The sequence below is a fragment of the Eutrigla gurnardus genome (genome assembly GCF_963514095.1).
Source record: "Eutrigla gurnardus genome assembly, chromosome: 5".
NCBI classification, from domain to species: Eukaryota; Metazoa; Chordata; class Actinopteri; order Perciformes; family Triglidae; genus Eutrigla; species Eutrigla gurnardus.
In genome coordinates this window covers 31694440-31719439 of record NC_139919.1, presented here as the reverse complement: position 1 = coordinate 31719439, position 25000 = coordinate 31694440, and the positions used below count along the sequence as shown (strand labels likewise).

General features: G+C 45.1%; 4 protein-coding genes across 12 annotated transcripts in view; 2 read left to right on the top strand and 2 right to left on the bottom strand.

The window, feature by feature from the left end:
* The window catches only part of nipsnap3a (nipsnap homolog 3A (C. elegans)), a 6984-nt gene extending 5662 nt beyond the window's left edge, over nucleotides 1-1322 (bottom strand). Inside the window, exons 1-2 of one of the 3 annotated variants that reach the window (XM_084009949.1) lie at nucleotides 1187-1243; nucleotides 777-854 (exon numbers count right to left, since the gene is read on the bottom strand). The gene's annotated coding sequence lies outside the window, so the exon portion shown is untranslated. Of the gene's footprint in view, nucleotides 1-472; nucleotides 525-776; nucleotides 855-1186 lie in introns of those variants that run through there. The other 2 variants (XM_084009948.1, XM_084009950.1) reach the window with 2 other exon arrangements.
* An 856-nt stretch (nucleotides 1323-2178) lies between these two features.
* Nucleotides 2179-8897, top strand: noa1 (nitric oxide associated 1). 4 transcript variants are annotated; one of them, XR_014597187.1, is made up of 10 exons: nucleotides 2180-2486; nucleotides 2797-3744; nucleotides 3815-3979; nucleotides 4222-4332; nucleotides 4424-4515; nucleotides 4634-4765; nucleotides 4851-4967; nucleotides 5141-5258; nucleotides 8034-8531; nucleotides 8626-8897. XR_014597187.1 is itself a non-coding variant. In XM_084009872.1 (9 exons), exons 1-9 carry the CDS (start codon nucleotides 2258-2260, stop codon nucleotides 8267-8269), a joined length of 2142 nt encoding a protein of 713 aa, XP_083865998.1. In that variant the 5' UTR covers nucleotides 2179-2257; the 3' UTR covers nucleotides 8270-8897. The 4 variants fall into 4 exon arrangements, 2 of the variants coding, with proteins under 2 accessions (XP_083865998.1, XP_083865997.1); XR_014597188.1 differs by having other exon boundaries at nucleotides 8034-8578; XM_084009872.1 differs by having other exon boundaries at nucleotides 2179-2486; nucleotides 2803-3744; nucleotides 8034-8897.
* A 58-nt stretch (nucleotides 8898-8955) lies between these two features.
* Nucleotides 8956-15975, bottom strand: rest (RE1-silencing transcription factor). 2 transcript variants are annotated; one of them, XM_084009863.1, is made up of 6 exons: nucleotides 15309-15975; nucleotides 13964-14224; nucleotides 13121-13675; nucleotides 12881-13041; nucleotides 12722-12805; nucleotides 8956-11826 (listed from the first exon to the last, which is right to left on the bottom strand). In XM_084009863.1, exons 2-6 carry the CDS (start codon nucleotides 14212-14214, stop codon nucleotides 10031-10033), a joined length of 2847 nt encoding a protein of 948 aa, XP_083865989.1. In that variant the 5' UTR covers nucleotides 14215-14224; nucleotides 15309-15975; the 3' UTR covers nucleotides 8956-10030. The 2 variants fall into 2 exon arrangements, with proteins under 2 accessions (XP_083865989.1, XP_083865988.1); XM_084009862.1 differs by having other exon boundaries at nucleotides 13964-14227; nucleotides 15309-15974.
* A 796-nt stretch (nucleotides 15976-16771) lies between these two features.
* The window catches only part of b4galt1l (DP-Gal:betaGlcNAc beta 1,4- galactosyltransferase, polypeptide 1, like), a 13269-nt gene continuing 5040 nt past the window's right edge, over nucleotides 16772-25000 (top strand). For all 3 annotated transcript variants that reach the window (XR_014597189.1, XM_084009942.1, XM_084009941.1), the window contains exons 1-3: nucleotides 16772-17617; nucleotides 19917-20152; nucleotides 24722-24909. Coding sequence is in view for 2 of the 3 variants with exons in the window: in XM_084009942.1 (XP_083866068.1) it covers nucleotides 17281-17617; nucleotides 19917-20152; nucleotides 24722-24909 (761 nt within the window). In the remaining variant the exon portion in view is untranslated. The remainder of the gene's footprint in view (nucleotides 17618-19916; nucleotides 20153-24721; nucleotides 24910-25000) is intronic.

The following is a 25000-nucleotide window of genomic DNA, read 5'->3' as shown; positions in this document are numbered from 1 at the left end:
TATTGCAGGCTTGGTGGGCTGCCACTAGAGGATGATTGACAGGCGCTCTCCTTTAAACAACACTTTTTTGCGAGCGTTCGCGAGCGTTCCCGAGGCGGCGAGTCGAGCCCGGCGCCTCTGATTAGCATGAAGTAGATTCGACTTCAACTTTAGGCAAATGAGGAGCGGCCAACTCGCGCGCCGTCTCTCGACATTCGCCGCGACGCTACCAGAATGCATTGCACAGCTTTTCACATAGACAATGAATGGGACGCGGGGAAACACCGCTGCCTGTGGACACGCACCTTCAGCCTCCGTCAACAACGGGACTTCAAATGCCTCGGCTCGAGTTCGTCAGCGACGAAGAAAGCAAGCGCCACTGGGCAGGCCATATTCTTTGTGCAAAGTCCGTGAAGTTTCCCCTGGAGCGACAGTTTTTGTTATGTATACAATTATTAATAAAGTAAAAAAAAAAAAAGTCTGTGAAGTGCACCTGTGTCCGAAACGCAGCCAATGAGAACCATTCCACTGTAGCGGAGGTGTGGACAAGCCAGTTGCAGCCACCGTGGACCGCGCTGCCAAGCGCTGCAAGAAGCGGCTCTTAAAAACTTGTTCCCGCGATGTTTTGGGTCACGTGATATGTTCGCGACCCTGTGACGTCTTTGCAGTCGGCTGCTAAGTCGGACACAAATTCTAGCCATCATGCATCGCTTCAACCCACAATCCATCACGTTAGGTAGCGCGCTGCAGGCGGCTACATCAAGGAGAATCCCCCTAACTACCACCGGACTCTTAACAGGCTGTTGGAGATGAACTGCGCCTCCTGGAAACTGGAGAGCAGGGGGCGGAGCAGGGGGCGGGGCCTAAAAGCTGCGCTGCAGTCGGACATTTTCCATCGGCCAAGAAGATTTTACAGGTAGTCATAGAAAAAGTTACATCATGTTAGACGCGATCTGTAGACTATCTGTAGTTTGTGACCACGTTCACATTTATTTATATTTGCTCATAAATATCTGTGGAAAACAGAATCAGAATACTTTAGTAAAACCTTATAGTTATACAGCTGCAGTTGTTAAGAGTCAGGAAAGAGTAAATTATACTATAGTATAGTAAAGTATAAAAATATCACGTATAAAATAACGCCACTAAATCTAAGTAATGTATGAACATAATCTATTCATATAAACACTACGGTATAGTAGTGTACCTGCTGTTGAGGTGGTATCATAGAATCTAGTACACAGAAGATTCCTCCTGCTGCTCCGCGTCTACTTTCCAGGTGCAGTTCATCTCCATCATCAGCTGACCGGAAGTAGCTAACAGGACGTAGACAAGCTGTAGCCGAGCAACGCAAATCCATTTAACATAAAGGGCGCGTTTGGGATCGCATGCATTTGCTCCGATGCATGAACGAGACTTGAGAGGATCCGCCGGAACTCGTCATAAACACGCCAAGTTCCCACTACGTCAAGTCGGACACAGGTGCACTTCACAGACTTTTTTTTATTTATTTTTTATTTAAACTTTATTAATAATTGTATACATAACAAAAACTATCGCGCCAGGGGAAACTTCACGGACTTTGCACAAAGAATATGGCCTGCCCAGTGGCGCTGGCTTTCTTCGTCGCTGACGAACTCGAGCCGAGGCATTTGAAGTCCCGTTGTTGACGGAGGCTGAGGAATTTTCTCACGTGGGAAATACCACGTGATAATTCTAACCAACTAGGGCAACGTTGAGGGGAGTGTCTTATGTCCGCACTTATTTCAGACCATCTGCAGAGAAAAGCATGCGGAGGGAGGTACCTGGAGATACCGCGAGTTTTTAAAGTCATGTGACATGTCGCAAAGGGAAGTTATCACCAGCATTTTTGACGTTTTTTTCCCAGAATGCCTTGTTTTGCGAGGCAAATGCATGCGCATGCTTGATTCGAAACAAACCTAATGATATACTCTAAAAAGTGATATTTCCTGCCAATATAAGAAACATCAATAAATCAATTAAAATAAAAAAGTGTGTGTGTGTGCGACAAATAGTACAGTTTTGTATGTTGGTTCCTGACGCAGGCGCAGAGTGAGACCTCTCCTCGTCATCGGCAGGAAGTTTTTTTTTGTTTTTTGGAAGTTTGTTTCAAAATAAGACGGTTGACGGATATAAACAAACGACGCGCTTGACGTCACATCCGTTCAGGAAGTCGAAGCGTCAAGCGGAGGCGTCTCGTGCGTTTGGACCTCCAAGGTGAGCGTGCTGAGTTCAGGGGAAGTCGGAGCAGTTCGAGATGTGGAAGCTCTTCCAACCGGGTCTCTGCCGGGCCGGCTGGACCCGGGTCTGCCTTACTGTCCCCCGTGTTCCCGCGACGGGTCGAACGGAGTCCATGCCCGACTCAGAGGCCGCGGCAGGTCGGGGTTTCACCCGGCAGCTCTGCGGCAGAGCCGGTAGGGCCGTCCGAACTAGCTGTACGGTGGACCCGAACCGGGAGGAGCAGTTCGTGTTTGTGGACTGTGGAGGTGAGACCCCGAGACCGGTACACACCGAGACCGGTCCACACACTGAAAATACTGCACTAAAGTAAAAGTACTACTACGCACTGAACACACTGGCTTGGAACTACAAACATGGATGTGTTATAATATTGTTGTTATAAATCAGCAGTTTGAATGTATTTTGTGTGAATATTGTTAAGTTGAGATACTAATAAAACATGAACATCTTTTAAACTTTCGTTTGTAGAAACTAAACTGAAAAAGTAGTTACATGGTTACCATGGTTACCCCGTGACTTTAGTTTCCTGACCGACTTCTCTCCCGGTGAGATCAGATCCAGAGGAGGACCAGGACCAGGAGGACCTCCATCAGCTGAGCCTCTCCACTCATGCTCCTCCTGGACCTCCTGCTGGTCCTCCTCAGGTCCCTCCTCAGAGACACCTGAGGTCTCTGGAGCGCCAGCTGCAGGTGTTGAGGAGCGTGGCCCAGCAGGAGGCGGAGCCTGACTCTCTCATCCAGTTCCACGACGCCCACTTCCCACTGGACGACGCCGTCGTGGCCTCCAAGAAGAAGAAGAAGAAGCCGGCAGGTAAAGGTGAGCACAAAGTGTTCGGCAGTCCGGACGTGGACCAGCCGGTCAGCAACACCAGCTGTCCGGGCTGCGGCGCCGTCCTTCACTGCGCCGCCGCCGGCGTCCCCGGATACCTGCCCAGCGAGAAGTTCAAGGTGCTGCTGCAGGAGGAGCGTCTGGGCGGCGCCACGTGCCAGCGCTGCCACCTGCTGACCCACCACCACAAGGCCCTGACCCTGACCATGTCCTCAGACCAGTACCGGGCCGTGGTGCAGAGGCTCCGCCCCCTCAAGGCTCTGGTGCTGCTGATCGTGGACCTGATGGACATCCCCGGCTCCATCGTCCCCGACCTGCCCGAGCTGGTGGGGACCAACAAACACATCGTTGTCCTTGGCAACAAGGTCGACCTCCTGCCCGGAGACGCACCCAACTACCTGCAGCGAATCAGACGGCAGCTCTCTCAGTACTGTCAGGACGCTGGCTTCGGGGGTCAGGTGACCGACATCCACCTGATCAGCGCCAAGACCGGGTACGGCATAGAGGGTCTGGTCTCCAGCCTGCAGCGGTCCTGGCGGTACAAGGGGGACGTGTACCTGGTGGGCAGCGCCAATGCCGGCAAGTCCACGCTGTTCAACGCGCTGCTGGAGTCCGACTACTGCAAGGCCAAGGCCTCTGATGTCATCACAAAGGCAACCATCTCACCGTGGCCAGGTGAGCATGCCCCCCATCCATCCTTCTGTCCTCTTAATATTCACTTAATCCTCATCATGTGACACCTCAGGGACCACGCTGGACCTGCTCAAGTTCCCCATCATCAACCCAACACCGTACAGGATGTTCAGGAGACAGGAGAGACTGAAGGAGACGTCGGGACAGACAGAGGACCAGCTGTCTCCGGACGAACTCAAGAGACTGAGACACTTCAGCAGACAGGGATACCTAGTGGGTAAGTCCTCCTGACCTCCTGTCCTCCTGACCTCCTGTCCTGCAGTCCTCCCCTCCTCCTGTCCTCCTAACCTCCTGTCCTCCTGACCCCACATCCTCCCGACCTCCTGTCCTCCTAACCTCCTGTCGTCCTGACCTCCTCACCCCACGTCCTCCTGACCTCCTCTCCTCCTGTCGACCTGACCTCCTGACCCCACATCCTCCTGACCTCTCGTCCTCCTGACCTCCCGTCCTCCTGTCCAGGTCGTGTTGGGAGGACGTTTCGGTCTCATGTTGGATCCAGACCCGATGAGATCGACTTTGATGCAGACAGTTTGGCTTTTGGAGAAAACGATGAGGAGATGATGGGGACAGGTGAGGACTTGAGAGGGACATCTGATTGGATGAAACATGTCTAATATCATCACTTTCCAGTCTGATCTTTGACCTCTGTGTGACCTTTCAGCTCCCTGCAGGTCGGCTGACGGGTTCACCTCCAACGAGCTGAAAGACGCACATTGGCTGTTTGATACACCAGGAATCATCAGGGACCAGGATGTAAGACGTTCATGTCTATATGCTGCGAGGCCACGCCCCCTGCCAGGCCACGCCCTTGTTAGACCACGGCCCCTTCGGGTCTCTGTTAACTATATGTCAATGTCTCCGTCTGTCTCAGATTCTCGCCCTGTTGACTGAACAGGAAGTGATGTCAGTGGTTCCCATCCAGGCCGTCGTCCCGAGGACGTTCGTGTTGAAGCCCGGAATGAGTCTGCTACTGGGAGCTCTGGCCCGGATCGACTTCCTGCAGGTCAGCCAGGATTATTGATCGTGGGGGGGGGGGGGGGGGGGGTCCTGCTTGTGATATTGATACCCTCGTGTCTCTGTGTCCTCAGGGGGGGACTTCCTGCTGGTTCTCGGTGGTGGCCTCGGGTCGGGTCCCGGTCCACATCACCAGTCTGCAGAAGGCCGACAGTGTTTATGAGAAACATGCGGGACACACCCTGCTGGGGGTGAGGTCACATGATCACAGTCAGCTGTCTGATCACGCTCAGTGACATTTTTTTATTTTTATTAACCTTTATTTATACAGGTAAAATAAGTGTGTGTGTGTGTGTGTGTGTGTGTGTGTGTGTGTGTGTGTGTGTGTGTGTGTGTGTGTGTGTGTGTGTGTGTGTGTGCGCAGGTTCCGGTTGGGGGGGCAGAGCGTATGAGGAGGTTTCCAGCATTGGTTCCTCAGGAGTTCAGGTTGGAGGGACGAGGACACCTGGACGCTGCTGCTGATGTCCAACTGTCCTCCGCAGGTACAACAAGCTCTGCCCTAAATATGTTAATAAATACACAGATGAATAAATATGTGGTCAATAAATACATTGATACATAAATGAAAAAAAAATGTAGATCTGTGCAGCAGCAAAGATCGCGCAGAGACATGTTTTTGAGATAACTTGTTCTAGAAATATAAGTGAGACAATGCCGAGCCGAAGCCTACTAGATACAACCCCAGGTCTGAGGAGAGCCCTGAAGCTGACTCTTAAGTGGGTCTCATTTCTGGTGGAAATGAAAGAAGAACTGATGGCGGAGCTGATAGATATGAAGAAAAAGATGGAACCTCTCCAAAAGGCGATGGCTGAAATCAAACAACTCCGGGAGGAGAATGCAAAGAAAGACGAGCTGATAAAGGAGCTGGGGAACAGAGTGGAGGAGCTGGACCAACAGGGAAAACTGAATGAGGTGATTGTGACTGGCCTCAAAATCAAGCCTCCAACCTACGCAAGGGCGGCTGCGGAGCCTAATGAATCTGAGATGAAATCTGTGGAGATGCAGGTGTCTGAGTTCCTGACTGGCAAAGGCATCGTGGTGAAGTATGTCACCTCTTACCCCGAAGGAGAGAGTCTGCAACTCGAGCTGTTGTGCTGAAATCCACCAACAGAAAATACAAGACTGCACTGCTGAAGCAGTGAAGAAGTCAAAGTAATCCAGATCAGGAGTAAGGATGAGCTGGAGAAATACGATAACTAAGGTATGGCTCATAAACACTCCCTAACTACAGCACAGCAAAGTTCAATGGTTCTTACACAGACTGACGGACAATGTGACCCCCCTCCTCCGTGACCTCCACTGGCTCCCTGTTGCAGCACGCATCCAATTCAAGACGATGACACTGGCCTTCAGGGCCATCAATGGAACGGCACCCATCTACCTTCAAACACTGGTCAAACCTCATGCCCCGAAGCGAGCACTTCGCTCCTCTACTTCAGCTGGCCGGCTGGTACCACCATCGCTGAAATCAAACACATGTTGCTCAGCAAAGTCCAGACTCTTCTCTGTTCTGGTCCTCAGTGGTGGAACGAACTCCCGACTAATGTCAGGACAGCTGAGTCATTTGCCATCTTCAGGAAAAAGGACTCAAGACTCACCTGTTCAGACTTCACCTCCACTCTACATAGCATGACCCACTAACACCCCCCTCCCCCCCCTAAAAAAAACCCTTACCTATAGCACTCTGATCGTAGCACTGTTGCTCTTGAACTACTACTTTACTCAGATGCGGATCTAACACTTGTTCTATTTTTAGCTCTTACTTTATCAGCAATGATACGTTGTGGTTTCTTTGTTTCCTTCTTTTGACAAATGTACTTATTGTAAGTCGCTTTGGACAAAAGGGTCTGCTAAATGACTTAAATGTAAATTCAAGTAAACGGAGTTAATATTGAGAGGGTCCGTGAGAATAAGGTTCTGGGAGTGATTATCGATGACATGTTAAGTTGGAAGCCACACATAAGACAGTTAAAAAGGAAGTTGGCCAGGAGTGTGTCCATACTCTGGAAAGTACAAAACATTACTAAATCAAAAAGCACTTCATCTGTTGTATTGCGCACCTGCAATGTGTGGGGACACACATATAAAGGCTCCACACAGCCCTTGTTAATTCTCCAAAAAAGAGCTTTGAGAATCTTACACTATGCCAACTACAGGGCACACACCAATCACTTATTTATCGAATCAAGAATACTCAAACTATATGACTTAATAAACTAGGAGGAGAGACACAATCTTAGAGGGAACATGATTTTCAGGCAAAGGAAGGTACGAACTACGTTAAAATCCTTTTCCTTATCGGTCACAGGTGTTAGACAATGGAATGTGTTAGACGAAGTCAAAAAATCAGCAACACTAAGTGTCTTCAAGAAAAAGTATGTAAATTCAACCGTTGACCGGTGCAGACTATTGCATGAGAGTTGATAAAGGTCAGTACGAATCAGCAGACACTGTTGAGACGGCATGGGAGCATAACAAAAAACCTTCTGTACCCAAACAGTTAGTTGAACCAGAAACTGACTGACTTTGTGTCATGCCCGGCTATAAGATGAGACTGTTGTTCACTCATGTCGGACAAATATGGACACGTGTGCAGACACACGTAATCTGTATGCACTGTCTAGAGCTGGACCTCAGCTCTGTATACCACCTACTGCTGTAACATGTTATGTCAAAATGTAAAATGCAAAATATAAGAAAAGATTATGATGAAGATTTTATCCTGTGGGTAATGGGGGCGGGACTATACACTTTCCCTTTCGACCATGTGTATTGTATTATTTGAACAAAGATGAAGTGTGATGACGATTTAATCGACATGCCCGAAATAAACAAATAAACACAAAATAAAATAAAAGATGAATTAAATAATGCGAAACACATGGAGTTAAGCCCTCTCTGTCTGTCTGTCTCTCTGTGTGTGTCTCTGTCTGTCTCTCTGCGTGTCTCCCTTTCTGTCTCTCTGACCCCCGTGTCTGTCTGTCTCTCTGACCCCCCTGTGTGTGTCTCTCTGACCCCGCGCGTCCCCGTCTGTTTCTCTGACCCACGTGTCCCTGTCTGTCTCTCTGACCCCTGTGTCCCTGTCTGTCTCTCTGACCCCCCTCTGTCTCTCTGACCCCCGTGTCCTTGTCTGTCTCTCTGACCCCCGTGTGTCTCTCTGACCCCCGTGTGTCTCTCTGACCCCCATGTGTCTCTCTGACCCCCGTGTCCTTGTCTGCCTCTCTGACCCCCGTGTCCTTGTCTGTTTCTGTCTCCAGGCTGGGTGGCGGTGACGGCAGCAGCAGGAGACCAGGTCCTGTTGAGGGTCCACGGTCCCGCGGCGGCAGGTTTCAGTCTGAGGACGCCTCCTCTTCTTCCTCACATCGTGTCTCTGAAGGGAGACCGCATCAGGAAGTCTCCGGCCTACAGACCTGTGAAGCCTCCTGGTCTCCTGGATGGAGGACTGGCAGCCCACGGAGCCCAGAGGCTGCAGGTCAAGAGGAAGAAGACCTGAACCTGCAGGGGGGGGGGATAGAGCTGCCGGTCGGAGGAGCTGGTTTCCATGGTGACGCTGGAGAGACATTTAGTGTTCTTTCCAACCAGCTGACTCTTCAGGACCCGTCTCACCCTGTAGGGGATCTGGCTGTGACCGACTCTTGGGGACTCGTCTCACCCTCTAGAGGTGTCTGGCTGTGACCGACTCTTCGGGACCCGTCTCACCCTCTAGAGGTGTCTGGCTGTGACCGACTCTTTGGGACCCGTCTCACCCTCTAGAGGTGTCTGGCTGTGACCGACTCTTCGGGACCCGTCTCACCCTCTAGAGGTGTCTGGCTGTGACCGACTCTTCGGGACCCGTCTCACCCTCTGGAGGTATCTGGCTGTGACCGACTCTTCAGGACTCCATGGTCCATGTAGCGGTCCTGGACACTTGCTGCCTTACATGCCTTCTGGGTAATTCATCCCTCACAGTGAGTGAGAGAGAGAGAGAGAGAGATTTTGAAAATCTTTATTTAATAACACATGAAGCAGATTAAAGTTAAAGTTTTTTTTTAATTTTTCCTGCAAACAGACGAGAATGTTAATCTGATATAAATCAACAATGAATGATAAAGATGATTAATAAACTGAAACATTGATTATAATCATTCTAACTGAATCAATGAGGTGAATAATCATTACAAGAAATAAAAAGCTGAATAGCACCAGTTAAATCCTTTAATGTCACTGCAGAGTCATAACCGGTCATTAATATACAGTATAACTAATAAAGATATTATAAACAATGACATCATCCAATCAACTTGTTTAGAGGTTTCCTGTAGAAACAGGAAGTAGAAACTATCGGTATTATTGCACTGAATCTTTGATGGTAAAGTTTAGACTCATTGGCGTTCAATCGTTCAGATTTAATAATTGATGTTTTCATATTGAATTAATGGCTGTGGAATCTTTGTTGACCAATCAGAAGTCAAAGAAAAGGTTTCTATAAAACGAGAAACCTGCAGACTGCAGCCGTCTGTAGAAACACGAGTGATTGTCAGAGGCTGAATGTTCATCACAGGAACCAGAGACGCGGCGACAAGTCGTGACTCCGCCCACTTGGTGACATCACAGACATGCATAGTGTCGTATGACTCGCTGACTAGCAACAGAAACGAGTCAGCTGACTAGTGACTTGGTGACAGTTTCCTTTTAGTTTGAGCCGGGACACCAACAGCGGCCTCCAGGGTTAAAGTCCTGTGCTTGTACGAGTCCAGCTGGCAGCACGAGACCAGGTCTGTTTTACATGGTTTCAGATTTCATCCGACGATACTGGACTATGTTCGGGATTCTGGACTATGTTCTGGATCTGCTCCAGTTCTAATAGAAAATTGGTACCAAAAGCTCCAGTTGAAGAATCTGTAACATAAAAAAGTCATTTCATATACAAAATCGTGGGCTTGTTATGAAATACTGGAGGACAAACTGGGGACATCGGAGACCTGGTCCAGCTCCGGCTCGGTGGACCACATCTGGAGGGTCTAACTCAACATTCTGCACCAACATTAAAGGGAAGAGGCCTGAGACCAGGTCTTGGACTCGTGACGAGACGTTGAGTGAGTTTCTAGATGCGAGTTCAGTTTCTGGTTGTGTGTTCATATTTAAAACCACAGAAGAAGAGAAGGTCCTGCTAACTGGGATCAACTGTTTCCTTTTATAGCACCAAGTCAATCTGTAATGAAAAAAGCTGAGAACAAGATGTCCACGCAGAATGTGTTGCCATGGATACAGGTCCTCATTTCTGGACTTTGGCGGGGTTGTCCATGTAGTAGACGTTGACGAGGTGGCGGTTCAGATGGCGTCGGTACTCCGTCTCCAACGGGAACGTGCGGTCACAGAAGATGCACAGATGACTCTTCAGCCCGGTCGGCGTTGGGATCTCATCGGTGGGCGTTTCGGGGTCGTTGGCCATCTTTCCGTTGCCAGTGCCGTTGAGCCCGGAGTCATCGCTGCCCTCAGAAGCGCTGTCGCTGATGTCACTTCCCCCTTCGTGGCTGCTGTGGATGCCCTCATCGTCCTCCGTTTCGGTGGGTTTGCTCCGCGGGCCTGGAAGCACCAGAGGAGGTGGCGATGTGGGTTTGGCAAAGGTCGGAGCAGGGCGGTCTTCAGCTGGAGGAGGCGTATCCTCACCGGTGCTGCAGGTGGGTGAGACCTCCATCTCCTCTGGCAGTTTATCTAGAGTCTGTTCTGGCGCTGTTGGAGTGGTTTCATCAGTGGAGGTCTTATTCGGTGCAGGGCCACTTCCTGTCGCTGGGTTCTCAGAAGTCGTGCTGTGTGTTGGGCGGTCCAGCTCAGCGGATCCTTCTGGACTGTTGCCTGAAGTCATCTGGTCTTTAACTGGATCCACAGTTTCTTGAAGGCCTGTGACTTTCTTGTTGGTGTTCCTGGTCTTTTTCTGCTTGGTGGTCCCGTTGGACCTTTGTGGTGTAGGAGGGACACCAGTGATCTTCTTGGAGTCCGCTGAAGATGGTTTCACCTGCAGCTTCTCTGCAGCGCTGGCTTTCAGTCGTCGGACCTTGGATGGAGGCTCAGACGAGGACTTCCTGGAAAGATCCAGAGCCTCCACTGGTTTCCTCTTGGCAGCCTTCTCCTCCTTCACCTTCTGCTTTTGAGTTTTCTCAGGATTGTCTGGTTTCTGCTGAGCTTCTTCGACGCGTTCTGGTATTTTCGCTGACTTCTTTGATCCAGACTTCCTTGGCTTGTTGAGGCTTTTGTTCTCCTTACCACTGTTTTCATTCTTCTGAAGTTCTTTCTGCTTTTCAGGCCTCAACTTTTCTTTCTCCACTTCCTGCCTCTCTACAGATTGTTCTGTCTCTGTTTGGTCTTTGTCTGGTTTAGTTCCTGCTGCTTGGTCCTGGATGTTTGTCTTCTTAACACGTCTCTTTACAGCAGCAGTGATTGTTTCTGTCTCTAGAAGATTTTTGTTGACCTTCTCGTTCTTCTGCCTCGTCGTGACCTTCTTCTCTGGTTCCATCTTATCCTTCGCTTTCTGTTTGTCTTTCTCGGTGGTGACGTTTGATTTCTTCGGAGCCTTGTCAGGTACATCACTCTGCACCGGTTGGGTGATACTGGGCCGGCTGCTCTTCTTGATAGACAGGTTGATGGGGCTTGAGTCCACCCCCTCATCCTCGTCCACGTCCTCCATGTCAAAGTCCTCCTCCACGCTGGATGAATTGTCAAACTTGCTTGCCGTGGAGTTTTCCTCGGCACAGTCGGGACCGGCCTTCTTAACACGCAGTTTGACTTTGGAGATGTCCACGGCCACGTCGCAGCCCGAGTGTCTGGACTTGATGTGGTACTGCAGGTTGCATTTCTTGGAGGCGGCGTACTTGCAGAGGGGGCAGAGGAACTGGCGAGGATTGAGATGGAGTTCCACGTGCTTCTTGAAATTGCTGCGGTCTGCGGTCTTGTACTCGCAGTATGGGCAGGACAGAGGCTTGGGGCCATTGTGGACCTGCCGGGCATGGCGCGTCACCTCATGCTGGTTGGCTGCCAGGTAGTTACAACTCTCACATTTGAACGGACGCTCACCTGCACACAGGAAGGTAGAAGTCAGGTGATAATTGAGAGGGTACAGGTGAGACAAACGGACAAGAGATGGATCATGCAGGATGCTTCATGTCCACACCAGAACACATCAACTGAAAACACAGCTGGTCCAACAGGTTCAGCTGCGTTTCCAGACTGGTCTGCTTTAGTGTGAACACCTGGTACAGGTACACAACACAACAGTCACAACACAGCAGGAACTTCTAGTGTGAATCACTTTACCATGAAGGTCCAACATCGACGGCTTCAGTGAGAACAAACACAAACATGTTTACCGTGAGAGACAAGAAGACCAGAACTTCAACACTACGACCATGTTGTAGTCTACAAGTTGTATCTTGATCGAAGTTGTATTTAAGTTTTACTCTGAGCTTTTCCTATGTCTAAGTCTAAGTCCAGTCTAAGGTCAACAAGCAAACAAGTACCAAGTTGAGTCCTACGCAATCATTCCAAATCTTTCTGGATTTTGTTGAGCCTAAATTCATAAAATTCTTGACTCTAGTCTGACTCTGGTCCAAGTCCTGTTACTCGAGTCCACACCACTGGCTGTCACTATCCAGGTCCCAAGTCAATAACAGAGTACAAAGTCAGGTCCAAGTCCCAAGCTTGGTCTCTTGTCCTAGGCAAGTCATTATGTAAGAACTCCAATCTGACTCTAGTCAAGTAAGGTGACCCGAGACCAGACTTCTGACTAGCCTATGTACAAGACATGATAGGGGACTGGATCAGACCTAATTTATTCCTGAGGGACAGTTAAGTCCTGATCACTAAAGGATTCACCACTGTGGTGCTGCTGGTCCAATCATTTGTTCAGGAAACTGATCAGGGTCCAGAGCGTAGTACGGATATATTACAGGGTTCAGTGTGGACGACTGACCAGAGTGAGTCCTCATGTGTCGGGTCAGGTGGGTCTTCTGAGAACTGGAGTAGTCGCAGTATGGACACTGGAAAGGACGCACACCTGTCGACCAAAAACATCACATTAGTCTGGATCAGGACTCTTAACCCTGTGGGCGATCAGGAAGAACCTGGCTACCTGTGTGGGTCCTGATGTGTTGGATGTAGTTGCTCTTGCGGTCGGAGAAGTAGGAACACTGGCTGCAAGTGTGCAGTTTGCTGGGGAAGTGGTTCCTCAGGTGTTTCCTCCAGTGGTACTGGCTCACGGTGGTGTACGGACACAGAGTGCATTTGAACACCCTGCAGAGACACAGCAGGACTCAGCTCTGGGGATCTACATCCTATCTGGACATACGACGTGGGTCTAGCAGACCGTTACCTGTGGTCCTCGCCCTCCTTGCTGTGGTGCTTCAGGTGAGCGATGTAATGGTCGTATCTGTTGGTGTTGTAGCCGCACCTCTCACACCTGATCAGCCCTTTGACTTCACCTGTGGTCGCCAGGCCCGCCGCCTCATCGCCGCTCTCCACCTCCCCGCCCAACGGTGCCTGGGTCTTGGGTGTTTCCGCGTCCTTGGCCCTGGTCTTGCTCCGGCCCTCGACCCGGTTCACCACCATCATCTTGCTGATGCCGTGAGTACCGAGGTGTTCCACAAACTCCTGCTCATTCTGAGCCTGGAAGTGACACGGCTTGCAGTGGAAGGGTTTCTTCTTCTTGGTGCTCTCTGTAGCAGCGGTGGTGCTGTGGTGGCGTCCGGCGGCCCGCTCCGATGTTTTGGTGCTGGTGGCGGGTTTGGGCTGACTGGACAGGTCTTCAGCTTTGTCCCCATCCTCCTCCAGGTCGTTTCCTACGACCACGGCTACGATGTTCGGGCCCGGAGACTCTGGGTACTCCAGGATACACACCTCTCTGTAGTTCTGGTTGTCGTAGCTGTACCTGACCGCACACACACGTTAACACACGTCATGATCACACACGTTAACACACGTCATGATCACACACGTTAACACACGTCATGATCACACACACCAACTCAGCTGGGAGGGAGACCAAAGGTCATTGCACGCTGAGTCCGTTTTTCAATGCTTTTTATCCGTCAACCGATACAAATCATTACGCACAGAAACCTTTCACACTGAGTCCAATGTGTGTGTGTGTGTGTGTATATATATATATATATATAAATTAAATAAATAAATAATGGGAACCAGACTAACTCCTGACCTGACAATGTTCTCCTCCTCGCTGTCCGAGTAGCTGCATCCCACCGTCTTCAGCTCCATCATCTCCTTCTCGTCCGCCGCACTGCCATCGCCGCCGCCGCCGCCCTCTGCAGCCGTCACCGCTGCCACATTGGCCAGCATCACCAACTGAGGGGCGGGCAGCGTGTTCCTGGGCATGTCGCTCTGAGCGTCGTCCATCAGAGAAACACCGACAGGAAACATCTCCACCGAGAACACCGTCTGTGCAGCCATGTTGGTTTAGCTGCTGAGTGGAGAATATGGAGGATGATGAGAGTTGAAGGTGAAGAACATCACATGTAGTCACTCTGAGAAAGTCTTGCTCGATCCAGTGAATCCAGCTTGGTGAAATCCACCGAGCACCTCTGGATGATGTCATGAACCCAGACAGGACGGGGTCTGGGTTCCTGGTGGATCTGGGACTTAAACATGTACAAAGCAGCAGTAGTGGTGATTTATTATGACATTTATACATTCAACATACATACACACACACACGTATGTATATGTGTGTGTGTGTATACACATACGCATATATATATATAAATAAAAACAGACTGAACGTGTCTGTCGGCCATTTTGAAACAGCACCACAGCCGGTCGACAGCGCCATCAGGCTCCGCCGCCATGCAGAACTCCCTCCGGAAAACACCAACTTTAACGAGCTCCACTTCTCTGGCGTGAAGAGTGGAAACGTAGAAAGTTAGTTAGCGAAGTTACTGCGTACAAAAAGTAACGTAAACGGACTTTTAACAGTCAAACAGCCGAAGACGAACCCGGTTCATAACGGAACAGAAGTTCGGCTGAACCGGACTCGTTCTGAGTCAAAGTTTAGCTCTGAAAAAACTCGCGAAGTTTAAACTTTGGATAATTGATATGTAAAAGCTGCTGTTTCTGCGGATTACGATTATGAATATGTAATCCTGAACTCTGTGATCCGGACCGGGGTCCCGTCCCGGATCCACTGCTCGGGAGAAAGTCGGGTCCTCGTCGACATTTTCAGCTTCACTCAACTTAGTTTGCGGAAGAAGCACAGAACAGCGAAAACGCGACTTTTACACTGAATCTGAGACGCGACTCAGCCGTGCCGGGTCAGGGTTCTGGATGCGGGTTCTGGTGAGGTGGAGTTAGAGTCACAGTCGGGTCGGGGTGTCGGACTCGGTCCGAGTGTTAGCCATGGTCCTGATCAGCCCCGGACAGCGCCTTCTTCCCCGACCTCCATTTTCCTCCAAACTACCAACAACTTTCCAGCTGCGCGGCTCCGACCAGCAGCCGCCGGCAGCGACCCTCAGCCCCGCCACGGACCCGCCGAACCCCGGGGGACTCACCGGGTCTCCGGATCCGCACTTGGGTCCACTTTCATTCACTTCTGTCCGGTTCCGGGACGTTTTTCCTCGACGAACAGCGCAGAAAGAAAAGTGTACAAGAAGTTTCCGCACATTCCTCCACACTGACGCACAGCGCTGACGTCAGCACGTCGAGCAACAGGCTTGAGTCTCGTGGAGAATAGAGCTGTTATTATTAATATTATTATTAATAGTATGATGTCTGTGTGCTCCCTGAACACCTAAGACTCCAATCAGGAAACATTAGAGTTAAAAAGCAGATTTATCCTGTTTGTTTGGGTTACTATTGTTTTACTTCCAATGTTTTCATGTAATGCTTCAGTTTTAAAGTCTTTTAACGGCTATGAACGTGTTTCTCTGTCTGAGTGTATGAACGGTGCTATACAAATACATGTTCATCAGTATAATATAAGACGAGTCACTTCTTTTTTTTAAAGATTATTAGAGCGCCGTTCAAGCCTTTTATTGCTTTATACAGACAGTGTGGAAACAGGGAGAGAGAGGGAGTAGACATTGCGGGAAACTGATCTCGGGCCGGGAGTCGAGCCCCCTGAATACTCCCAATGTCTTTATCATTTCTATATATTCCAATCTGTATATTAACCTGTATTACAATCTGTGCTATCAAATAATCTGCGTACCTCCTGATGTTTCCCTTATTATTTAGTCTGTTCACTGAACTCCTTTTTATTGAAACTGATGTAAAATGTGAATGCAAATGATGTGAGATGTGAACCCACAAAACAAGTCATTTTTTAAATAATTTAATTACATTAATATCTGTAGATTATTCTGAGGTTCATAGCCTTAGTTGTGCACCAGTACAACTTTTTATTAAATTATTTGTATGTATCTTTATTAATGTCACTGTGGTGGTTGTTTATTTATTATCGTCATTATTTATGTGCTTTCATGTTTGTTAATGTGTTCTGTTGTAAACTTGTTGTAAACTTCGTTTATCAGATGGAGAAACGCTCTCCGGCGGTTCAACGCAACTTCCTGTCATGTGACGCGGTGACGTCACCGTCTAATTAATTCTATTCTACTTGATTAAAATGTAAATAAATCATCACGCGACCCAAACCAACACTGATCAGACGAAAAGTAATCAATATAGCTATAATCTTGTTCTGACACGTGAGTTGGCCCCGCCTCCTTCCTCGTGACACTTCAACTGCTTCAATCTGCCCGGAAATCTGGTCCGCCCGCCTTCAAAATAATAATAATAATTACAAAGCAAACCATCAGGATATTTCGACTAAAGTTCATTGAAATTACAAAAGTTAGAAGTAAATCTTAATTTCTGTCGGCTTCTTTAAAGCCCTAATGTTACACCCTCCTATATATGTTGTTCGGTTGTTGTTGTTATTATGATTATTAGTATTTTAATGTATATTATATTACGCGTTTTTATTGTGATATCGCAAAAGCGGAAGTGTGGCGAATCCGCTCGGTGCCTCGTCGTCGCAGCGGAGACCGGAGCGGTCAGAGCCCCCGACTGGGTCGCGTCCGCTGGATCCTTCTTGACGTCGCTGGAACTAGCAGCGAACATCTGTAGAAACTTCAGCCGACAGTTGAAGACCCCTCGACGCTTTATTTTGAAGAGCAGGTGACGGAGACGGGGAGTTCCTGCTCTGTTAGCTGGCAGTCAGCGTCAACGGTGAACGTCACGTTAAGAGCGAGCGCCGGAAGCTAATCGGAGCTAGCGCGTCACTTTTCTTTTTGACGTCGACCGAAACTTCGCGTCCAAAAGTTTAAAACTTGACGTGAACTTCACCGAACATGGAGCCCGAGAGCTAGCGGGGTTAGCGGGACCAGAGCCGCGGGACCAGAGCCGCGGGACCAGAGCCGCGGGACCACGGGACCAGAGCTGCGGGACAAGTACAGTTCCTGTCCCGCCTTCTTCCTCATAGCCGCCGTCTCGGGCTCCTCTCCCCGCGGGGGAACAGGCGCGATGGCCGGAGACTCCGCCGCCAGCTTCGGCCTCCTCAACCGGACCTGTAAGGTGGTGGTGCTGCTCTGCTTCCTCCACATCTCCGTCACCGTCGTCTTCTACGTTCGCTCCCTGGACATCCGGTTCGCCTTCGTCCAGAACCAGCAGTCCCATGACGTTGCCACGCAGACATACCGGGTCAGAAACGCCGGGCTCACCTCGGGAGCCGGACCGAAGAAGGAGGTGACCCCGGAGCTGGTCCCGCAGGAGGAGCAGAAGGACGACCCGAAGCCTCTGGAGGAGAAGAAGGAGCCTGAGAAGAAGCTGGAGAAATGCCCAGAAACGTCACCTCTGCTGGGTAAGACCCGCTCTGGGTTCCAATCTGTGAGTCATGTGGACACAAGGAGTGTCAGAGTTAGAAAGAGTCTATAATAGTTTAATAGTGATGATCTGACATCAGCATTCAGCAACAATATATTATCACGGTTCTTCAGCAGCGATAAGTTATTATCACGATACTTCAGAAACAATACGTTATTATCACGATACTTCAGCAACAATATGTTATTATCACGATACTTCAGAAACAATACGTTATTATCACGATACTTCAGAAACAATACGTTATTATCACGATACTTCAGCAACAATACGTTCGATACTTCAGAAACAATACGTTATTATCACGATACTTCAGCAGCAATAAGTTATTATCACGATACTTCAGCAACAATACGTTATCATCACGATACTTCAGAAACAATACGTTATTATCACGATACTTCAGCAGCAATAAGTTATTATCACGATACTTCAGAAACAATACGTTATTATCACGATACTTCAGCAACAATACGTTATTATCACGATACTTCAGAAACAATACGTTATTATCACGATACTTCAGCAGCAATAAGTTATTATCACGATACTTCAGAAACAATATGTTATTATCACGATACTTCAGAAACAATACGTTATTATCACGATACTTCAGCAACAATACGTTATTATCACGATACTTCAGAAACAATACGTTATTATCACGATACTTCAGCAGCAATAAGTTATTATCACGATACTTCAGAAACAATACGTTATTATCACGATACTTCAGCAACAATACGTTATTATCACGATACTTCAGAAACAATACGTTATTATCACGATACTTCAGCAGCAATAAGTTATTATCACGATACTTCAGAAACAATATGTTATTATCACGATACTTCAGAAACAATACGTTATTATCACGATACTTCAGCAACAATACGTTATTATCACGATACTTCAGCAGCAATAAGTTATTATCACGATACTTCAGAAACAATATGTTATTATCACGATACTTCAGAAACAATACGTTATTATCACAATACTTCAGAAACAATACGTTATTATCACGATACTTCAGAAACAATACGTTATTATCACGATACTTCAGCAACAATACGTTATTATCACGATACTTCAGCAGCAATAAGTTATTATCACGATACTTCAGAAAGAATATGTTATTATCACGATACTTCAGAAACAATACGTTATTATCACGATACTTCAGAAACAATATGTTATTATCACGATACTTCAGCAACAATACGTTATTATCACGATACTTCAGCAACAATATATTATCACGGTTCTTCAGCAGCGATACGTTATTATCACGATACTTCAGAAACAATACGTTATTATCACGATACTTCAGCAACAATACGTTATTATCACGATACTTCAGCAACAATACGTTATTATCACAATACTTCAGAAACAATACGTTATTATCACGATACTTCAGCAACAATACGTTATTATCACGATACTTCAGCAACAATACGTTATTATCATGATACTTCAGCAACAATACGTTATTATCACAATACTTCAGCAACAATACGTTATTATCATGATACTTAAGAAAGAATACGTTATTATCACGATACTTAGAAACAATACGTTATTATCACAATACTTCAGAAACAATACGTTATTATCACGATACTTCAGCAACAATACGTTATTATCACGATACTTCAGCAACAATACGTTATTATCATGATACACAAGAAAGAATACGTTATTATCACGATACTTAGAAACAATACGTTATTATCATGATACTTCACCAACAATATATCACGATACTTCAGCAACAATACGTTATTATCACAATACTTCAGAAACAATACGTTATTATCACGATACTTCAGCAACAATACGTTATTATCACGATACTTCAGCAACAATACGTTATTATCATGATACTTAAGAAAGAATACGTTATTATCACGATACTTCACCAACAATATATCACGATACTTCAGCAGCGATAAGTTATTATCACAATGCTTAAGCAACAATACAATAATGCACTTTATTTAATTATTATTATTATTATTATTATTATTATTATTATTATTTATTCAAACCTTCTCAGAACCTGTTAGCGTTTCCCCCCGGCCAGAGAGCCAGAAACCAGAGAGCCAGTAACCAGAGAAAAAAATAAAATACCTGTTTTAACTTTGTGTGTGAGAACCAGATACGATGCTGACATTCAAGGAAGGAGGAAGTGACAATTGAATCCTAATCTACATCAGAATGTCTAATCTGTATCTTTGAATCTAACGGTGTATTCTGGTCTCTGTCCTCAGTTGGTCCTCTTCGAGTGGAGTTCAACACCCCCGTCAACATGGACCAGATCAAGAAGGAGAACCCCAACCTGCAGCCTGGAGGGAGGTTCAGACCCAGAGACTGCGAGGCTCAGCAGAAGGTCGCCGTCATCATCCCGTTCCGTAAACGAGACGAACACCTTAAGTACTGGCTGTACTACCTGCACCCCATCCTGCAGAGGCAGCAGCTGGACTATGGGGTCTACGTCATCAACCAGGTACACTGCCACCTGTTAGTACCTGAGACAGGCTTCATAATAATAAGAAAAAAAAATCGATTTTATATAGTGTTTTCTTTTCATGCTAAGCTAATAGGATGCTATCATAGAAGAAAATAAATAGAGATCTTGCTCCTTTTGAGGGACCTGTTTATCCGGGTCAGGGTGCAGCCTCAAATGCCTCAGGAAAACCAGTTTAGTTACAGTAATCTGACTCAGCAGCTCCAACACCACAAGGTCTCTGCTGTATTTATGTCTGGATGACCTTATATGGAGTGTTGATGGATCAGCTACCATGTTAGCATAGCTTAGCACCCATCAACCAGACTCCATTCAGAAAACCAGCGTTTTAACAGTAGTTATCTTGTGGTCTTGCAGACAGACCTAACAAAGCATGACTCAGCACTTTTTACTGATCACCATCATGATGGAGTTATTTCAGCATCCTTTTCATCTGGTTATTGATATTAAATCACAGATCAATACTTTATTCTGGTTCCTCCAGCTGTGGTGAACCAGCCCACATCGGTCTCCATGGACCATGTCCCCGGACCGTGATCCGTGGACCGTGATCCTTGGACTAGATCTATGGACCATGTCCCCCGTGACTGTTGAGCCCTTCCAGCCCTGCTAGTGAAAGAATGAGTCAGGATTCATTGATGTGTCTGTTTTAACTGCATGGGTCTCTGATGTCTAACAGATGTTGTAACATTGTGGTCACACCTGAGATCCACCCGAGATCCACCTGAGATCCACTAGCTAACATCTATAAAGTCGTTGTGGTCGTCGTCGTCTTCTTCTTCTCACAGCTCTTTGTTTGTGACTCACAGTTGTTCTTCTTCTCTCCTGTCTGTGTCCATCCTTCTCCTTATCTCACTCTCCTCCTCCTCATCTCACTCTCCTCCTCATCTCACTCTCCTCCTCCTTATCCCACTCTCCTTATCTCACTCTCCTCCTCCTCATCTCACTCTCCTCCTCATCTCACTCTCCTCCTTCTTATCGCCTCCTCCTTATCTCACTCTCCTCCTCCTCAGCTTACTCTCCTCCTACTCATCTCACTCTCCTACTCATCTCACTCTCCTACTCATCTCACTCTCCTCCTCCTCATCTTACTCTCCTCTTCCTCCTCATCTCACTCTCCTCCTTATCTCTCTCTCCTCCTCATCTTACTCTCCTCCTCCTTATCTCTCTCTCCTCCTCATCTTACTCTCCCCCTTATCTCACTCTCCTCCTCCCTCTGCCTCCCTCACTCACATCGCCTCCCCCTCCTCCCCTCTTCCTCTGCATGTCAGGCATTTCTGACCAATGGCTATGGGCGCTGGAGACGTTGAGACCCGCCCCCTGCTTGGTCTCGACCAATAGCAGCTGGTGTTGGAGGGTTCTACTCTGGTAATACGGGCTTCTCTTTTTTCTACCTGCTTCTACTTTTCTCTTTGTTTCCAGCAGAAGAACGTCAACCCCTTTATTTATTTATATGGATATTTTTATCATGTTGTTTCTCCTCCTCAGCGATCTGTCCACACTATATTATACTTTATTATATACACACACTATATTATACTTTATTATATACACACACTATAATATACTTTATTATATACACACACTATATTATACTTTATTATATACACACACTATAATATACTTTATTATATACACACACTATAATATACTTTATTATATACACACACTATAATATACTTTATTATATACACACACTATATTATACTTTATTATATACACACACTATAATATACTTTATTATATACACACACTATAATATACTTTATTATATACACACACTATATTATACTTTATTATATACACACACTATAATATACTTTATTATATACACACACTATAATATACTTTATTATATACACACACTATAATATACTTTATTATATACACACACTATAATATACTTTATTATATACACACACTATATTATACTTTATTATATACACACACTATAATATACTTTATTATATACACACACTATAATATACTTTATTATATACACACACTATAATATACTTTATTATATACACACACTATAATATACTTTATTATATACACACACTATATTATACTTTATTATATACACACACTATATTATACTTTATTATATACACACACTATAATATACTTTATTATATACACACACTATAATATACTTTATTATATACACACACTATAATATACTTTATTATATACACACACTATAATATACTTTATTATATACACACACTATAATATACTTTATTATATACACACACTATATTATACTTTATTATATACACACACTATAATATACTTTATTATATACACACACTATAATATACTTTATTATATACACACACTATAATATACTTTATTATATACACACACTATAATATACTTTATTATATACACACACTATAATATACTTTATTATATACACACACTATATTATACTTTATTATATACACACACTATAATATACTTTATTATATACACACACTATAATATACTTTATTATATACACACACTATAATATACTTTATTATATACACACACTATATTATACTTTATTATATAGTCACACTATAATATACTTTATTATATACACACACTATATTATACTTTATTATATACACACACTATAATATACTTTATTATATACACACACTATATTATACTTTATTATATAGTCACACTATAATATACTTTATTATATACACACACTATATTATACTTTATTATATACACACACTATAATATACTTTATTATATACACACACTATAATATACTTTATTTTATACACACACTATATTATACTTTATTATATACGCACACTATATTATACTTTATTATATACACACACTATATTATACTTTATTATATACACACACTATATTATACTTTATTATATACACACACTATATTATACTTTATTTTATACACACACTATAATATACTTTATTATATACACACACTATATTATACTTTATTTTATACACACACTATAATATACTTTATTATATACACACACTATATTATACTTTATTTTATACACACACTATAATATACTTTATTAGATACACACACTATAATATACTTTATTATATACACACACTATAATATACTTTATTATATACACACACTATATTATACTTTATTTTATACACACACTATAATATACTTTATTATATACACACACTATATTATACTTTATTTTATACACACACTATATTATACTTTCTACAGACTTTAGTACCAGTACCTATTCTACTGGGAGACTCTAGGAACCGGCGGTCTCCCTGTTCTAGTGGGCTAACAGGGTTCTACGATGGTACCGGACCATTGAGGGTTTTAAAGTCCAGACTCCAGTCTGGATTTTACTGGCAACTGAAGCAGAGAAGTGAATCCAGGAGTCACGTGTGTATATGTATATGTATATATATATATATATATATATGTATGTGTATATATATATATATATACATATATATACATGACTGAGTGTCATCATGTCATCAATGTTTCTGGAGTGTTTTAATAACGTTGCCTGAAGGAAGCACATAGAAGGTGACCAGAACAGACACTGATCTGAGGTCTGTGTGAGGTTCTCCTGTCTGTGTCTGTTGTTTCTACACGTCTGTAGTTCTAGACGTCTGTAGAAAGGGTATTAAATGTGTTTAAATGTGGTAATGATGTCATAGAAGCATTGGTGGTTTATTCACTTGCTAATCACGTCAGCCGGTAAACAACCGAACGCAGGTGTTGGTTGCCTAGCAACCATCAGTGTGTCTCCTGTTGCCTGCAGCCAAACAGAAACCTGAGGATGATTATTCACCACAGACACTGACCTTCATTATTCATAGTGATTATTAATCTGAGATCAATAAATCAAAAAGAACAGCTGCTTGTTGCTAAAGTTCACATCTAACTGAACCAACCTGTTTATACCACGTCTATACCACTTTTATACCACGTTAATACCACGTTTTTACTACGCTAATACCACGTTTATACCATGTTTATACCACGTTAATACCACATGTATACCATGTTAATGCCATGTTTATATCAAGTACCACGTCTATACCACGTTGTATAAACGTTTATATCATGTTTATACCACGTCTATACCACTTTTATACCACGTTTTTACTACGTTAATACTATGTTTATACTAGTTTAGTATAAACTAGTTTATACTGATATAAACTTTAATACAACATGATATAAACGTGGTATACGTTTATACCATGTTGTATAAAAGTTGATATCACGTTTATGCCATGTTTATACCACGTTTATACTAGTTTATACAATGTTTATATCACGTACCACAATTATACCACGTTTATATTGCGTTATACCACATTAATACCACGTTTATACCACGTTTAGTTTCTGGCTTTGTTTGTGGTTTTTAGCATTACCGCTTGAAGCTGAGTGCTAACTTTTGACCGTTCGGCTCCAATAACAATGATTTCAGTTTTGTCTTTGTTTAATTTGAGAAAATTAAATAGATGTAGATAAAGGTTCCTCCATCTTTAACGTGTCCCTGAAACCTCCAGGACGGAGACGAGATCTTCAACCGGGCCAAGCTCCTGAACGTGGGCTACACGGAGGCCCTGAAGGAGTACGACTACGAGTGCTTCGTCTTCAGTGACGTGGACCTGATCCCCATGGACGACCGCAACACCTACAAGTGCTTCAGTCAGCCCAGACACCTGTCCGTCTCCATGGACAAGTTCGGCTTCAGGTGAGACCTCGTATTTATCTTTATTTATACAGGTCATCTCAGACAGGAGAATGCTCTCTAATAGAACGTCTCTTTTCTTAAACATGCTGAT

Excerpts from the sequence above, each read along its gene's own strand:
- rest (XM_084009863.1), bottom strand. The coding sequence starts at position 14,214 with ATGGCTGCACAGACGGTGTTCTCGGTGGAGATGTTTCCTGTCGGTGTT. Across the intron at positions 13,042-13,120 it reads AAGGAGGGCGAGGACCACAG|GGTGTTCAAATGCACTCTGT; the intron begins GTAACGGTCTGC and ends GTGTCTCTGCAG. Across the intron at positions 11,827-12,721 it reads ACACATGAGGACTCACTCTG|GTGAGCGTCCGTTCAAATGT; the intron begins GTCAGTCGTCCA and ends TCCTGTGTGCAG.
- noa1 (XM_084009871.1), top strand. The coding sequence starts at position 2,258 with ATGTGGAAGCTCTTCCAACCGGGTCTCTGCCGGGCCGGCTGGACCCGG. Across the intron at positions 3,745-3,814 it reads AACCATCTCACCGTGGCCAG|GGACCACGCTGGACCTGCTC; the intron begins GTGAGCATGCCC and ends GTGACACCTCAG. Across the intron at positions 4,766-4,850 it reads CCCGGATCGACTTCCTGCAG|GGGGGGACTTCCTGCTGGTT; the intron begins GTCAGCCAGGAT and ends CTGTGTCCTCAG.